We start from the raw sequence: 18,792 nt of genomic DNA on the forward strand, positions 1-18,792 counted from the left end.
TTCTGGTCTGATGGATGTTATCATAACTAAAATCTTTCCTTTCCTGTTATTTCATTTGTTAGTGGGTTTCTTTAGAATGCCACTAAAAAATTCTGTAAGTTGGAATATGCGTAAGCAATTGACAGACAAATGAAAAAAAATTATAGAAAAAAGAGAATAGGACAGAACGCTGATATTGATAAAATAGGAATTCTTACTTGGATTGGCAAGTCGAAGAGCCAGACAGACCAAATTGGAAGGTGGGGTGCAGACAAAAGAGAAAAACATTATCGAGTTGCTTTACAGAATCCTTCACATCTTGAAGCATTGAAGCAGGTTTAGCTGACAGAGTGAGCGGGACAGGCAAAGTCGCGGGGAAGAAGATGGAATCAGATACAATAGTCTTAGCTTGGTGATGTGATCTGAAAACATGAGATTTTCACAGTTTAGAATGAACAATATTTCATGATTGCAGTGTGTGAAGATTATTTGCATCCTTGATGTAGTAACCTTTTCTCCTTAGTAAAAAGCAGGGTGAAGTATTAATGGTGATGGTGGTGGTGCAGGGGAGCGGGGGAGGACGGGCAGCTGGGAGTGGGGAATACGGAGGACAGGGATACCGTGTGCCGGATTCAAATTCCAGATGTCGAAGATTTGGGGCAGCGTGTGGTCTCCGTGGTGGCGGGCAGCCGGAACTCTCTCGCTATTTCCCAAGAGGGACGGGTGGGTAATTTGCGTAATAAATGTTTGTGAGGGTTGATTAATGTGATGAAATTAACGAGATTGTGGTGACAGCTGTTTACATGGGGATGGAACCAGCGGGGCACCCTCGGGACTAAGACCAAGGCCGAGACTGACACCGAGAGCACTCCTACTCCCACTCAGGTCAAGGCTCTTGCGCGCGTCAAAATAGTTCAGGTGAGCAAGCGGATTGCACTAAAATAAATGCCAGTTTTTGAGTTTATTGGTGTTTGTGTTTGTGGCGGGTGGTTGATTTTGAGGTTTGGTGAAATTGGGCGCAGGCTGCCATAGGGGGTTGGCATTGCCTAGCGGTGGATGACCAAGGGCGTGCCTATGCTTGGGGTATTTTACACCCCTCTCTCTGCTCCTTTCTTTCCTTTTCTTTTATTGTTATCACGATGAGGTTGTGTGGTGTAGGTGGAAATGAATATGGGCAGTGCGGAGAGGAAGCAGAGAGAAAGGAGGACAATAGCAAAGTGATAAGACGGGATTTACCCATTCCCCAGCGCTGTGCTACTCAGCTCAGCGTCCGTCAGGTACTTCATTTTCCTTGTAATCAGCATTGTGGCGGTGGTCAGTAAATTTTTTCGGTTATGTTTTATTGGGTTTTAACTTCGTAGTTTTGAATATTTTCAACAAGTAGTGGTTCATATAAACTCATCATAAAGCTCTGAATATTTTTGTTGGTTCGTAAGAAGCCATCATTTTATGCTTACGAATAGTTTATTTAGCTCTCATTATGTTTAGGTGATGCTCACTTATATGAATGTTTTAATTATTTTTTCCAATCAAAGTGTGTTTGTTTGGTCATTTTTTTCCAGTTGAATGATTTATCCGGACTGAGATGTTTAGTTTTGAATTGATCTCCATTAATTCATATTTTATGAGCAGAGCAGAACTTATATTTAATTACCATGAATGATTCACTTAACTCTTATAATATGTCTAGGTAATGTTCACAGGAGTGATATTATCTTATTATTTTGCAACCAGCTTTACATTAATGGCATTCTAATTTACAGCATATCATTATATAAGTTTTGAAAGCCATCTTGATGATGCAATTGTGTTTTTCCATAACCTACTCATCTATTTACTGATAGTCCATTGCTTTAGAGCCTCCCTTGATGATTTATCTTCTCTTTATGGCACATTGTTAGTATTCTCATCCTTATTCATCAACAGGTCTTCCCTCCTTTCAAGTTAGCTGCAGCCTAATGATCATCATCATTCGCATGGTCGTCCCAAAATATGTAATCCATCTCCCACATGGAACTCTGTCCATGGGGTTATTAACAGATAAACTGTAGGGAGACTCAAAGCAGAGCCATCTAAGTGCTATCTCAATCTATCATTTGCATTCTTCGATAGAATAGCATTATTCTTTCATAGCTGATCACTCGTGCACTTTCTTTGTAACAATATCTTTGCAATGCAAAACTTGAACGATGACAGAATCTAGTGTGAATGCTACACTCTTTGCTGCTCCACCATGAGTGATCTAACAGATAGATAGGATATTGGTTGAAAATGAAGGCACACAAAGAACATGATTGACTGCTCTGTCATCCATGTCAATAGATCCCTTCCCACAAATGCACATATATGTGTTGTTAGCCATCAGGATATGTGGTGATGAACAAGACAAATGAACATAACATACTCTATTATGAGGCCATATGATGTGAGGCTCCAAAATCATGTAACCATTTATTTGATTCAGAATTTGCAACTGCAACAAGTTCTTGCTCCTTATGTCTTGCTTGCTACCAGTGTTTGTGACTTAGAACACTTGATTAGATCCATACGAATTAACTTTGCTTCCTCTTGGATTAGGAGATTAGCAAAATCATCAAACTTAGGAGCAACAAATTATGCTCGTATGAAAGGCAAAAACAAACATTGAATACTTAGGACCAAACTTGTAATGAGCCTTGTTGGCTCTTTCACCAACCATGATGAATAAATGATGTTTTTGTTTTTTGTTTTTGATAGTTTGCTATTTTTTTGAGTTTTTGAGATATATGATTTTTAAAATTTTTTTCAGAGATAGTGGAGTAATTACAAATGCAAGAAAACTGAAAATGCAAATCAACAATGCAAATCAAGCTTAGTCATTGCATATATACAAGGAAAGATCACATTGCTGTTAGCATGAATGCTGATGATACTACATTGGGGGAGTATTTTGAGCATTGAAGAGTATTCATATGTTGCATTCATGACTGTGTTTGTAATTGATGTCAACATAACATTGTTTCTGTAAAGATTGGCAGAGTAGCAGACAAAGATCTTGATGGTACGGACAATGGTTTGATTGTTTGGTCATGCGCAGTTATGGACATGTACAACACATTGTCCTGATGAAGTGGTTAAGTGCGCAGAGTCTAAGTCGAAGATGTACAGAAGTTGTACCTGATTTACAAAGAGCAGTTCAGAGACAGAGTATTGGGAAAACAGCTCCTGATGTTTGTTGGCTATCTTTCATTTGAGATGTAATGAAGAGATGCGCAGTCAGGCAGTGATAGAGGATAGTCAGGTGATGATGTAAGCGAGTGCGCAAGCCTTAGTATCGCATGTGTGAAGTTTTGCATAGATTGTGAGCTGATAGTGCTATTGTAATTGTAATTAATTAATTATCTCATTTTAATTAATTTGGAAAATCTCAAGGCCAACTCAAGGAATTATTATGAAGATATGGTATAAAGGAAAGATGTTTTGCTTGATTGTAGTGTGTTCATGTAACATCCCAATTTTTGACCTAGCTTGAAATATAGCCGTTGAGGTTCACATGAAGTCAGTTGGCAGTTTAATTTGATATAATCTGGCGAGATGGTAAGATAGTTGGTTGTTATGAATTCAAGTGCAGATGACATGTTAGTTGATCGTTAATTGTGAATTCATGAAATTAGGATGAGAGGTTAACTGTTATGATTATATAATTTATAATTTAATTACGGAGAAAATTCTTGCAGGGAGCATGCCGAAGGGGTGGAAGCATTGTTAGAAAAGAATTAGGCAGGGCGTCACCATCATTGGGCAGACACATAGAGGACCTAGCAACTTGGAACAAAATACATCTGTGGAATTGCATGAGTTATTTTAATTAATAGTTTAATTATAATGATTGAGTTGTTTAATAAATATTTTAATTAAAATAATTAAATTATTTTTAAAATGTATCTTAAAGGATTTTAAATTATCTTTTGTCGTAGTATTTTTAATAATTGTTTATAAATATTCATTTAAATATAATCAAATGATTTGGCACCATTATTATTTAATAATTTAATAGTTGTACATTATAATAATGTTCGGATTATAATAATTGTATTATTAATTTATTATAATCTTCGAATTCTATTCTCTTCCTTTTATTATTCTTGCTTTTAACCGATTATTGTTGGCATGTTTAATAATATTTACGTTTTTAAATTTATTTAGACTTTTGGGGAATTCGAAATGAATCTTGTAACTGTAGGAAGACGTAGAGGCATGCTTATTCTTATATATTTATTTAATAGTTTTCCTTATTGTTTGGCGGCATCCAATCCTTCTCCTACGGCATTTTTCTTTCTTCCTTCGGCATTCACTCTCCTCTGGCTTTGGTGCTACGACACATTCATTCTTTTTAGGCTCAGAAACCTGTCTGAACCATCTGATATTATACCCATTGTAGGAGGGCATGGGCGAGAGGAAATAACACCAAGAAGTAGTGATATGGTTACGCCTTCCTCTCTTCCGCTATTCTTTCCATATGATCACTGCAAGAGAAGTGCGGGAGTTTATTGTTTGCGGCCATAGGGCACAAAATGTTCAGGTCATGAAAGTTTATGCATATGCTTTTTCGCTATTCAATATGACTAGGAAACTCTTTATCATGCAGCCGCGATTCACAATGCAGTAGTCAAGGAACCGTCCAAGCATTTAAAGAAGTCACATAAGGCATTTATCATATTTCGTTGTTCTTATTTATTGCCAAGTTCGTAGCTCAGCAAACCCTGTATATATATTTATGTTATAAGTTCAACAGGATTCTTAGTTTTGCTTTTTCCTTACTAAAACAGCAGTAGTAGAAGATAGTGTTATTGATATTATACAGTTCCATTGAAATGCAAGAATGAAAGATGAAATTAGAAATTTATACATTTGTATTTTGAGCCTAATAATGGAACCATGTTGTACATTTAGGCAAATATATATTGGAAGCAAATTATAATTAAATCACAAGTTGTGAATGTACTACATCTAAAAACAGATTCTGAACCCACCCTTTTTCCTTTCAATCTGAATTGGTAAGAGAAGATTCTTGTTTAATATCTCTTTGATAATCTTTGATTTTAAACTTAGAGTATCAATCTTGAATGAGCTATAATAATCTTGAATAACAATTTAGATGAGAACTTAATTCATTCTTTCATAATGAGATGATAAATGAATCCACACCAAGGAATTCATCGGCTTGGTTGTTTGAAATGGTGAGGAGGTGTTGAGGGTTGCAAGAACGCGGATGAGAATTCAGTTATGAATAATTTAAATAATTAAGCATTCAAATTTTGAGATCTTTTAAGAACATAATTTATGTAAACATAGAATGTGAAATGATGGATAATTGATAGAGCCGTCTGCACTGAGAATTCCAAATCCCTGGGACTCACCCGGTTGTATAGCCAAGAAGATGGGCGATGAGGTGTGAGAAAGGAATCAACAATAAAATGAATTAGTATCAGTTATAACATTTCAATATTTATCATTTAATATGAATTAATTAATAGCTCATGCATATTTCTGTTATGGTGATCTCCTGCTACCAAGTCGTATGGCGTGTTATATATCTTGATGCCCAGTGATTGGTAAGATGTTCCCTGTCAATTCCGGGTAGGGAGGGCCTTTCTCGTTAGAGATCGTGTGGGGATATGTTGTGGTCCGAGGTTGGGTGGTTAAAGCCCCTGACAATATTTCACCTCACTCAAGATGTCGGATACGAGTCAAACAAAAGTAAGCTATGCATTCAATTGTTTATCAGAAAACATGTATTATCATTTTTATTATGAAGAGGTAAGATCGAATTGAGTTAAATTCATTGTTATCATTATTTTACACCTGGATTGATTTGTGAATTGTTTTCATTTATATGAATATTGAATATAAGTATTTATCTAATCTTGAGAAATTGTCACAGATAAGTAATCGGAAGGAAAAGAAATCCAAAGCCCTAATTGATTGGGTGACAGCTGGAATCTTAAATGATACAGTGGCATTGGAAACCCTTGTTGAATTCGTGGTCGCGGAAGCCCTAAATTGAATCCGTCGTTGTGGAAACCCTAAAATTGAATTTGTAGTCGCGGAAGCCCTAAAATTGAATCCGTGGTCATGGAAACCCTAAAATGAATACGTGGTATTGGAAGCCCTATGTGAGATAGCGGTATCAAAAGCCCTAAATGAACCAAAGGTAAACAATGCCCTAATTGATATAGTGGTATGTGATGCCCTAATTTAAAATAATAGAAGTATTTAATTTGATTTTAAGATAGCGGTTTTTAGATGATAGTTGTCATATGAAATTGTTATAGTGTATCTGTGGACTAATCCGAGTGGTTGCAGAAGCATTTCTAGTTTGATTCAAACTCAGTTTTTTCGAGGTATGTGGTTTTCAATTAATGTAGTAATTTCTTTTGATGGTAATTCAAGTTTTTAGTTAAGAAATTTTGTATAACTGTTTTTAACAGTGAATCTTATTCACATGAACATGAATGATATAACTGTCTTCTTATGAAACGAAGTAGTAACTGTATTCTTTGAGAATGTTAAATGTTAATTTTAGACTCAGGAAAACCGGATGTTATAGTTCAAGTATTCTGATTGTTGTTCAAGTGCGAATTGTGAAAAGGATTAGAGTGCTTACTGAATGCGTGTAAGCAATCTAATGGATTATTGGATGTGCAGTTCGAGATTTGGTTACAAGATTTGAAGGAGCAGAAATTCGGTTGACAGGATAGAGACAGAGGAAGTACAATTTAGTTCTATTACTCTACAAGGAATAATACACAGATCATTTGGACAGTGGGTTCATTGTTCTTGCCTTCGAAGCTGTTTGGACAGTGGGTCCAACTGTCTTCCACGACTCCTCTAACAGGGTTGGCACAACTCCTAACAGGGTTGGAATCTCCTAATAGGGATTCAAAGTCTCCTGAAAGGGACTCATATGTACTGAATGTTGTAACAGACTCCTAACAGGGTCTATCCTCTAACAAGGAATATTTATATTAGTACATCATTTTGTGGGCACTATCCCCACCGGGTTTTTCCTTCTGATCAAGTGTTTCCCTAGTTAACATATCTGGTGTTATTGTGTATGGGTATCTTGTTGTGGTTTCCGTTTACATTACTCATATGTTTAAGATTGTTTAAAGTTATTATTTGTGATATTAGTTGGATAACTGATTCACCCCTCCCTCTTAGTCCTATCAGTGGACTATATATTCTAACAATTGTTTGATAGCTGAAATAATTGAGACACTAAATTTATAATTTTTTATATATAAATAACCTGGAAGCTTGTGAAATGGCATAGATATCCACAAGAGATGATCTCAGTTAGTTGTGGATGCAAGAAACTAATGGCTCTATAATGTGTAAAAACGAGCCAAGCAATTGAAACACGGGCTCTGTGCTGAAGACGCTGCCTTGCCAACTTCCAACTCTGCCAATGTATGAGTTTTCAGAATCACGGCAGCCCTCAACAATGCAAACGCAGCCTCTATATTAGCTGTGATTAGACTTCTTAAGCTGCCCAATTTTACTATGATTGCAGAGACAAAAAAACGTCTCACAAATGCCTCTCTAGAATGCTGCACAATGGTCATAACCAGGCATAATTCACCAGAACTCACGCTGATTCAAAGTGTCTCTAAAACATGCAAGAATTGTCCTATTCTACAATTGATCTTGCTCAAACCCTTGTCAAGTTCTCACTACAACAATTTCATAAAAGCACATGTATAGAATGAATGAATTTGGTCTTGAAGATGCATTTATAAAATTGAGCCAAGTAGCATCTCCAATACACCAAGTAGCTTCATCTACACACTTTTCACTCAAAACTTAACTTTGCTTTTTTTGGTTGCACAATTGAATTTGAATTAATTAAAAGTTAATCCTCATAGGCGCCATAATGCACTTTATTATTAATGTCTCTCAACTTAAGCTTATAATGTTATTTAATTAACTTAATTGAATAACACCAATTATAACCATAGCTCATAATATCCTCTAAATCATCAATCACCCACTGAATTGCAAAAGCAACACTGATCATATATAGCCCCCAAGCACCATGCCAAAAATTGAAACTAGCCAACACTGACATACTATAAATAGTAAGTCAACCACTAAAAACTCTCAGAATGGATCGTTAGCTCATGAGGGTGTTCTTATTTGCTTGATTTTGGAGAGTTAGTCTTACATGTGTTTAAAATCTTTTGGTTCAAGACTCATCAAATCATTGTCAATCTAATACCTAATCATAGTTTTTCAAGTCTCCCAAGCCTCTGTAGGTGTTTTACACGATTCAGTATGAAATTACATATTAAATGAGACTAGTGAACATATGCATCTAGGAGTCTTCTGACGATTGATCTTCCACTTGTTAAGTCACTAGGATCAATAGGTTGAGAAATTGCTTCCCTTAGATAGCGAAGAAAACCTTTTCTCATGAGACAATTCCACACTGAATTCGTCCACAATGCATAATTATTTGGAGTTAGGAGATCAATTTGAGATTTCCCATTTGGTTGTACACGCAACAAGCAAAAAGAATGCAATCAACCCCTGTAAGATTATCCCCCAAACAAAATATGATTTGACACTTAATACTTTTTGCATCTAGGGGTCAATATATGATTTGGCAAGTCAAAATATGATTTGGCACTTATGCTTTTTGCATCTAGAGGTGCTAGATTCCAAAAGCAGCAACTGGACTTGATTTAGGTACATATAAGTGCAAAACTAAAGTTCTTTACACAATGGGATCAATCTGATTACACCACTACAAAGTACAAATAAAATCATGTACTTTAAAAAAAAGGCACTCAAAAATATTAACATAAGAGCTAGAATGGAGCCTTGAAAGTTCCCAAGACAGAGTTGCTCAACAACACTTGTGAGAATATGCAATTTATGGAAAATCAAAAGTACAGAAATTAAAATTGACTGCACCATTGTAAAGAGCACAAAGTTTTACCTAAAATAAAATTGCTAAAAACTCAAGGTCAGATGACTGAGTTATGGTTTTAAGTTAACCATCTCAAACCGAATGGCAAATGGAGAGGGGGACAAATTTAATTTAAACCCAACATAATGTGAATGTGAGCAAGGAATCTTCCCAAAAAGAAACTGCAGAGAAGATTTAGATGATTTTATCACCTAAAATTACAATAAAGTACATTATTGAGCATTAAATAAATAATAAAAACATTATTTTAATGCCCTCCCTTAATGCTCAATCTATTAACAACACCAATAGAGCCCCTAAATTTTACAAACTTATCTGGAATGTGGTACTTGGTGAGGATATCTGCTGTTGGAACATACAACAACTGAATGGCTCTGTCTTCAACAAGTTGCCGAATGAAGTGACAACGAGTTTCCACATGCTTGGTTCTTTCATGGAAGATTGGATTCTTGACAAGTTTGAGAATTCTGTGATTATCACAAAACAAATGAGTCAGACCTGCTTGAGATACCTGCATATCCGCAAGCATTGGTCGAAGCTAAACTGACTCACAAGTTGCTTTAACAGCTCCATGGTACTCAGCTGTTGTCGAGGAGAGAGCCACAACCTGTTGCTTCTTACTAGTCAATCTGACTATACCAGATCTCAAACTGAACACATACGTAGATGTTGATTTTCTATCATCAGTTGAAGCTGGCCAATGTGAATCTGTGTAAACAAGAAGTCTAAGATCTTGACTCTGAATGTACAAGAGTCCAAAATCAGAAGTGCCCTTCACATAACTCAGCATACACTTTGCTACTACCCAATGATCAGCCTTGTGGGCTGTCATAAAGCATGAAATGAGCTTTACAACCAAATTGGGATGCTAAGGCAAGGACAAGCTGAATGGTACTTATCTTGGCTGTAGGAGCAAAAGTCTTGTCATAGTCAATGCCTTCCTTCTGTGGGAACCCCTTAGCAACGACACGAGTTTTGTATTTGTCAAGGGTTCTATTAGCTTTGTATTTCACCTTATACACCCATTTGCAGCCAATGGGCTTCTTCCTTGAAGGAAGATCAAAAAGGACCCAAATGTGATTCTTTTGAAGACTCTTATATTCGGCTTCCATAGCCTTTTCCCACTCAGGTATCCCTTTAGCCTCTGAATCTATTTGAGGCTCATAAACATTGTGAATGTTGGCCATGAGAGCAAAATTAAACGTATGCTGCTGTTTGCTCTTGTTTTCAGACATTCTACCCTCAATGAGCTCATCTTTATGAAGATCACTAATAGTCTTAGCCCTCCATTTAGGCTGGAGAGTAGAAAAACCAACATTGGATGCAGGAGCTAGAATTGGTACTGGATTTGGAACAGGTTCAACACGTGGAAGATTACCATCATCCAGAGAAAACTCAGGTTGAGCATCTTCAAACTTAGAATCCGCATCATCCCTCCCATTAGCCAGACCTATTGGAAGATGGACACTCAAATCAAAAACCTTCAAAGGTTGATCCGTAGAATTCTATACAGGTGAGGATGGCTGAAAAGTTCGTGTTTCATCAAAGACAACATCTCTAGACAACATCCCTATTGAAGACAAGACGATTAATATCTACATCTATCAATTAGTAAGCCTTATGGTTGTCACTATACCCTATCAATATAAGCTTTTGACTCTTGGAATCCAACTTGGACTGCTGGGCATTTGGAATCCATTTGTAAGCTAAAGAGCCAAAGATTTTGAGATGATTGATCCTAGGTTTGCGACTAGTCCAAACTTCTCCAAGAGTCTTTCCCTTGACAACTTGTGTAGGGGGCTTATTTAGGAGATAGACCACAGCGAAAACTTCTTTTTCCCAAAACTTATTAGGGACATTCATGTGTTGTAACATGGAATGAGCCATCTCAACAATAGCATGATTGCGCCGCTCTACAACACCGTTTTACCAAGGAGTGTGGGGTGTGCTTAACTGATGTTTTATACCATGGGTATCACAGAAGTTGGAGAACGCAGTATACCAAGGCCTTAAACTTCTGAAATACAATAAACTCATCTGATTTTTGTCTAAGAAAGTACACCCACATTTTATGATTGAAATCATCAACAAAAAGCAAGAAATACCTGCTACCAGTAACAAAAGGTGTATACATTGGCTTACAAATATCAGCATGAACCAATTGAAGTAACTTAGAGGCTCGCCATGAGTCACCATCCATGAACGGTGTCCTGTGCTTCTTCCCAGCCTGACAAACTCCACAAACACCATGATGCTGAGTTTGAATCTCAAGTAGCCAGCTACAAGTCCTTCCCAAACCAAATTGAGAGAGATAGTGCACATTTAAGTGCCCATACCACTGATGCAAGAACTTCTGGGTGCCATGGCTAACTTTGGAGGATCGCTAGTATCCACAAGTCGGTAAAGACCATGATTCTCAATGCCAATAGCTACAATAGTGTGAGTCTCCCCATCAACAATCGAACACTTGTGTGAAATGAATACAACATCCAACCGAGGAGAATGCTACATGATCTGACTAGCTGAGAGGAGATTTAGTTCCGTGCCAGGAACATAGTACACATTAAGGAATATGAGATCCCTCTGACCAAAATGCACCTAAATAGTGCCCTTACTGACAACTGTGTATTCTTCTCTTCCTCCAAAAACAAATGAGTTATTAAACGAAGAGAAGCCTATGAACCAGTCATGTAGATGAGTAAAGTGGCGTGAAGCACCTGAGTCAATGTACTAAGCAAAATACTTCACACAATCTGCAAATCTTTTAGCCATGAAGGCGTAAATGGCAGATTCTTTTTGCTCAGTGTGCTTGGCAACATGCACTTTCTATTGAGACCCTCCGCACTTCTTCTGTTCAAAAGCCAATTGCTGACGACAATCCTTCTTTATGTGACTGTATTTATGACAGTAATTACACTATATGTTCTTTTTCTTAGAACTATCCTGAGGTTGACCCGAGCCTTGCTGCTGCGAAGGTTGACCTTTCCCTTTGTTTTTTGGTTGAAAGTGTGCTGCAAAAGCTTGCTCTGTAGGAGACGAGGAAGAACCAGTACTAAATTTTTGTTTCCAACGATCCTACTGCGGAAGCTTAGTATAGAGGTCTGAAAAATTCAAGTCAACATTTGTGGAGGTACTGTTGAAAGTTTTAACAAAATGTTCACAGGACCTCAGAAGGCTCTTCAAGGTAATAATCACCATGTTTTCTTCCTCCATCTTTTGACCAATCGCCTCCAATTGATCACAAATGTCCTTGATTTTCGTCAGGCGTCAGATGTTCCTATAATGACATTCTACCATCCATCATGATGGAGAAAAGATGATTCTTGAAAAAGAATGCACAACTTTTATAAGAGGTTTCTCTCAAGGCCTCTAGGTGCTCCCAAATTTCAACTGATTTTCTAGAGGGAAATTGTGGAAGCTGATCATCAATAACAAAACGTTTAATGAGCATGATAGCCTTATGATTGCATGTATCAAACTTTTCCCTATCTTGATCCACTGTGATTGGATGCTGAATGGTGCCCAAGATGATTTGATCAAGGCAACGATATTAAAAAATGGTCATCATTCGTTGCTTCCAAGTGTTGTAGTTTTTGCCATTGAAACAATGATTGTGTTCCAACATGATGTTAGTCAATGAAGCCATCTTCACGTTTTTTGAGACATGAAAAACAAGGGACTATGAAGATGTTGATTGCATAAAATTCTATGCATGAATTTCAATGCATTGAGATAGGTACATATTTCAACACAAATCCTGCTGGCAAAAATATCAAGACATCGATTTCGAGATAAAATTGTCTGAAGACTCAAAAAATTCCAATGAAGACTTAGAAGAGATCTCAAAAACCTAGAAAGAATCTAAAATCAAAATAAAATCTTGACACAAAAATCGAGGCACAAACAACGAGGTACCTAGAAAAATCTAAGACCAACCTAGTTGACCTCTTAAAAAACCCACTAAGAATTTGCAAGTAGTTTTTCACAATGACAAAAAACATGAAAATTTTGAAAGAAATCCTAGCCGTTTTTGAAAAACCCCCCAAAAATTGCAGAAATCTGAAAAAAAAAATGAAGACACAAATTTGGTCATGAATAAATGATAGAGGGTTTTAGAAGCCTTAGAGGGCACGAATAATAGTTACTACTGTAAAAGAATGATGCCCAAAAATGCACGGGTTTGTAGAAAAATAAAAAATGTAGGTGCAAGTCATTTTTGATTTGTGGAAAGAAGAATGTGGGTTGCAGATAAAAAGATGGTCTCGATGTTATTGACGACCACAGGCAACCACCAGAAAAAAATGATGCCCTTAGAAAAAATGTCAGTTGCAGGCCAAAACCGACGCCCAACCCCAACAAAGTTTTGTGTGATATGGAAAAAATGGCCTTGAAAAACACAAAAACCCTAGTTGGGTTTGAATATTTTCTGCAAACAAATCCCTTCTCACAAGTGACTTTCGAAAGTCAGAATTTTTTCAAAAAAAAACATTAAAAAGTTCTTTGCGAATTTTTATTTGAAAAACCTTTTGAAAAAAAATACTATGGCTCTCATACCATATTACGCAAGTAATTGGTAAATTATTTTATGTATCAACAATGAACAAAGATAATTAATAAACGAGTTTACAATTTTTTACAAAATAAAAAAGTTTCTAAAAAGAAACTATAGATAAGACCAAAGACGATCTTATCACCTAAAATTAGAATGAAGTACATTAATGAGCATTAAATAAACAATAAAACATTATTTTAATATAGCTTAGGTCTTCGGTGTTAAGTTTGGATGAAACAAAAGATTTTTATTTGCACTGACAAGCTCAAATTTGCATCAACAAGCTCCGGTTTAGATGTGCAACACATGGCCACAAAAAGGAAACCCGCAAATCTGGTATTTCAATCAAGTTTTTCTGATTCTTGAGCTCATCATTCAATGCAGCAGAAGGACATACTCAACATTTCAAGATCTACACAGAGAAGAACAAGGCAATGTGGAATATTAGGTTTTTTTATGGAGGGAGCCTAGATCTCTTAAAAAAATATTTTCAATCCCACAAGTTTTGATACCATGTAAGAGTTGTATAATTGCTTGATACCATGCAGGATTGGCTGAAGATCATAGTCACTCAAGATCTAGGCACTTTATGTAAGCACATGAGAGATCAACTATGAAAGAACAATTCTATTGAAGGATGCAAATGATAGATTAATTAGACATGAATAATATTGTAAGATTACAAAGGGGACCCCTTGATTATATAGGGCAAGGGGAACATAGGATTGCATGAGATTACAATGTCTCTTAATTATATGACTTAAGACAACTAAGATAACAAATGTTAAATAATGTAGGAAACAAGAAGTAAATTTGATAAGATAAGATCACATGACAACTATGATTTTGAGAAAGATTTCTAGTACCTTTGTATACCCTAAGTAAACTTAAGTAACATGTGTGATTAGGACCTAGTTAACGAACATGCTAGGAAAAATACCCCTTCTACACCAACTACAACTTTGTCTAACAATAAATAACTCCTAATCAATGCAATTGAGTCTAAGTTTTAATCTATAGATCACTCAAGACTCAAGTAGTTGACAAGGCTTGAATCTCAAAGTTGAACCCCTAATTAGTTGGGTTGTATTCTCCTTTTTAGCTATGCCCTCTCTAGGCTGATTTCTTAACTAGATACATGTTAGCATTAGTTGCTGCAATTGTTGTGGTACCACTATGACATCACTAACTAAGAAACTCAAGGGGAAGAATCTAACATGCCTAATATAATTATTTATACCAGTTGTCCAAGAATATCCTTTCAACTCCAATATTTAGAGCCCGTTTGATGAGATTCCATGAAAGAAGAGTATCACTCAATTTGTAAGAATGCTATTTGGGAGACTATGCTAAAACGATACGGGAAGTCAGCGATTAATTCTAGGTGGTACAATGATCCATGAATTAGGGAGGATATTTAATATAGTCAAGGCTGGAGGGTCCAATTAAGGACTATCAAATTTAAAGCAAAATGAAATATTCAAACACAATACACAAGTAAACAACACAAAAATTGATTTTTGTTTGATTTTAACAGAATAACTTCAAGAGCTTAGATACACACTAGGTATTAGCCTTTAGATAACAAAGTAGACCTTTTGGATCTTATGGTCATTAATATCTTTCTGTTTTTGAGTACTGTTATCTGTCCTCTAGTCATAATGGGATTGTCTATATATAAAGGAGGTCAAAATGATGTGTGTAGGCTAAAAACACAATACATTGTCATAGGAAAACATGATTAAAATGAATGGCTACAAAATTAATTGAACTTTAGTCAGCCTTGGGAATTTACACGTTACCCTTCATAGTGTATAGGTTCTCTAACAGTGTTTATGATCACTATTTAGTTTTATGACGCACCTTGAGCTAGGTGTCTTCAATTTCATTACGATTCTACACATGATTCCTCTTATGCTTGTAATTAAGTAGGTAACATTAGGAATTGGTGCAAGTTTCAAATAGCTGTTACAATCCAAAACAAAATTACCATTATACACTGATCATCCCAATATAGGTCAAATTAAGCTCCTTGAGATGGAAAGCAAAAATCCATGCTATAATCACACAACAATTGGATGGAATATTTTGGATGCTTCTTAGAGCTTTTATTCCAAACCTTAATCAAATATCTTCAATTTTAGCTACCACATAGCTTACTAAAAGTTGATTGTGCTTGTTAGTATAGACATGACACTTTATACCAACAAATATAAATGTAGTGAGACGCAGGGCTGCAAAATTGACACAGAGTACCATATAACATCTAGGAATATTGGAACATGTTGTACGACTGATCTTAGATTATTTTGAATTAGACACCTAAAGTAATTGAGAAGTGAGCCTCTCAACTTTGATCAAGGCTTTTAGTGAAAGGATAACCAAGCTTTCAACATTCTTATTTTTCCACTTAATCAAATATTCTTCATATTTTTAATTTCTTGTACTCAAATTTTTTTTGATCAGTAAATGTTTTTGAAGCCTTTATATTATAGTAAAATAAAACATACAAAATTTTATCCCTGTTCAGGTGCAGGCACTGGGGAAAAAGAACGGGGAAGAAAACCCCCAATATTGCCCAGGACTATTATAGTTTTGACCAAACAAGAATACATCTGCCTATGATTTTCTGCATAGGTCTTTGGAGGGGCATACCCCTCCTTACATAATTCAGTACATTACATATTGTTTTAATAACTTTTCTTCGAGTTCATCTTCCTTTTTTGCTTTTAAATTTGGCTATTTGTCGATCGCTCTTTGATACCTGCATTTCCTCTGTTTTACCCAAACACTTACACTTCAAGGTTAGTTGTTAGTGCATAATTAGTATAAACTTCCACATTCATTGATGGTCAGCAGATTGATAACTCAAGGAAAGTATTAAAGATACATAGTTTATGAAATCTTAGAAAGCTATTGTGTAAATATAGTTATTATAAGTTTAAATTTAATTTTTAAATATTTACTTCTTATAATTTTATAATCTATCTCAAATTGTTGTATGAGCTTTGCTTTTTAGTATTTGATCCCAGATGTATTAATGAAATTTATTATCCTGCATTAATAATTCTTTTGAAATTATTCTTTCCTTTGTTAATCTTTAAATAGTTATTTCTTGGTATGATTGCTGGCTTATAACTTGAATTGTAAAGAGTCAATTCAAGAGCATTAATCTTGAGTTAAAATGCTTGCTCCTGTCTCTACTACCATATTGGGCCCAATTTAGGGATTAATCTTAGATCCAGCAAATCGCTAAAATAAGATGTCAGGTGATATAATAGGTAGAACAGATAGTGATGAGTATTGCTTTGTTGAAATGAGATATTTTGGGGGGATTTATACCAAAACAGTTTAAATTTATTAATAATAAGATAGATCATAAGTAGAAACTTTCCACTATCTTAATAACTAATATCTTACATCTAACTCTAAATAAACTATTGTAAAATCAGCACGATTACTGTGAACCCAACATTATTGATATTAATCATCTCTAATTTGCCTTTACATTTTAATCAAGAATGAATATACATTTAATCATCTGGCATAATCAGAGGCGATAATGGTTCCTCGTCTCCGTGCTCTTCTTCCAAATTTTGGCTTGGTAGCTCCAGCAGTTGGGCATCCAAAATAGAATTACTATCCCAGGCATCAATCTCTTCTTCCACTAAGTATATGTCCATCCAATTGTTACTACTAGCTGGTTGAACATGAAAGAAAACTAACAGAAAAGCTAGATTTCTGTTAATAATAGGAAACCATTTTACCAATCTACTGGAGTCAAAGGATGAAATACAATGGAATAAGTTGTCTTTGATCTATAGGGACATCGTAATGACAAGGTCTGCAGATATATATATCATTTCTGATACAAACCATTGCCTTATCAAGATTTCCTATGTATTCATGCTTGACTAACCATTTACAGAGAGTTGCAATACTGGGTTTATCTGGTTCAAGTAAACAAGCCATTGCCACAAACATGGCAGGAATGTCACTGAGGACTCTGTACCAATCAGTATCATTCACAAATTCCTTGCCCAAAATCCTGTATACTGCCCTCTTGATCACAAAATGTGTGTTTTGCAGTATTATGGAGATGCGTATCTGAAATGGGTTCATCAAAAGCAATTTGAAGAGGACCCCTCAATTTGATGATCAAATTCATCTTGTGAGCCCTTGGAAAGTTGAGAAAGCAGATCGATCTTAAATAGAGTCCCTTCATAAGAATGACTTAGGAATTCGAGTGGAAGAGGGAAGATGAAAAGACTATCAAGGTGCGCTCTTTCTAGGAGGAGCTAGACTTTTCGAATGCCCCAATTGAAAACTTGGTCTTATTACAATTAGAAAGGGAATTGAAAAGGTGGAACGGGTGGAAAGCCAAAAGTCATCATTTTCATACTCATTCTAGTCCCGATGATCGCTTATTTGTACTTTTCACTTTTTAAAGCTTATTCTAACTTCTTTTTGGAGACTCGTTTCCTACTAATTGTTTGGGGACTAGATGAAAACTAGATCATTGTCAGTTTAATTCAGATTTCTTGTTGATACCGGCTTTGATGTTTTGAGATCGAAGAACTTCTAAGGAAGCATCACTCTGCTGGACAGTCATACTTACCATTGTAGCAGAGTTGATATTTCATTGAAATACGTTTTCCATATTGTTTTATCTTTAATTATCGAATTCTCTTTTGTTACTTAAATGCACTCACTTGGTAATTTTAGAATTCTTTCCAATTAGCTACTCTATTTCTCCATTTGATCCAATCTACAAAACTTTAATCATCTGAAGGCATTTAACATCTTTCTTTAAATCTTGCTTGTCTTAAATTTAAATGATGTCACTTTCTTTTGTTCACTTGCAGGGAAGTTTCAACCCATTTCCTTAATCTGAGAAATGAATTATAATTGGAGTTATGGATTCTATATACATAATAATGCTCAAAAGCTGTAAAAACTAATAACATGAATTATGAGTTACAAAAGAAAACCATAAAAGATAACATCCTTACTTTCCATTTATATTTTGTAGGATATTGGATAATACATGCTGTCGGAGACAAACACAAAAACTAGAGTATTCTTTTAGTTCAAACCCAGGGCTAGGAGAATTTATACCAAAGTTAGACAGCGCCTTTTTCTTTCCCAACCAAGAAAACCTTCTGCCAATACAACGAAGGGGATCCTAAAAAACAAGAAACGAGGCTATGGCCCAGTATAATACAAAATGGCGAAGCCCTAAACGCTAAAACTGAACGCATACCTTAAGCGATAACTACTATATCAA

At 35.7% G+C, this 18,792-nt stretch overlaps 1 protein-coding gene across 2 annotated transcripts in view; it reads left to right on the forward strand.

Annotated features, from left to right (window-relative positions):
* The first annotated feature begins 207 nt into the window (after positions 1-207).
* The window catches only part of LOC149574952 (ultraviolet-B receptor UVR8-like), a 119,470-nt gene continuing 100,885 nt past the window's right edge, over positions 208-18,792 (forward strand). The window contains exons 1-5 of one of the 2 annotated variants that reach the window (XM_089814798.1): positions 208-423; positions 546-702; positions 775-897; positions 1,002-1,062; positions 1,138-1,256. In XM_089814798.1, coding sequence (XP_089670924.1) covers positions 410-423; positions 546-702; positions 775-897; positions 1,002-1,062; positions 1,138-1,256 — 474 coding nt within the window. In that variant the 5' untranslated portion in view covers positions 208-409. The remainder of the gene's footprint in view (positions 424-545; positions 703-774; positions 898-1,001; positions 1,063-1,137; positions 1,257-18,792) is intronic. The other variant, XM_089814797.1, reaches the window with a different exon arrangement.

The sequence above is a fragment of the Cupressus sempervirens genome, chromosome 2 (assembly GCF_028749045.1).
Source record: "Cupressus sempervirens isolate cs-2001-9-10 chromosome 2, ASM2874904v1, whole genome shotgun sequence".
Lineage (NCBI taxonomy): Eukaryota > Viridiplantae > Streptophyta > Pinopsida > Cupressales > Cupressaceae > Cupressus > Cupressus sempervirens.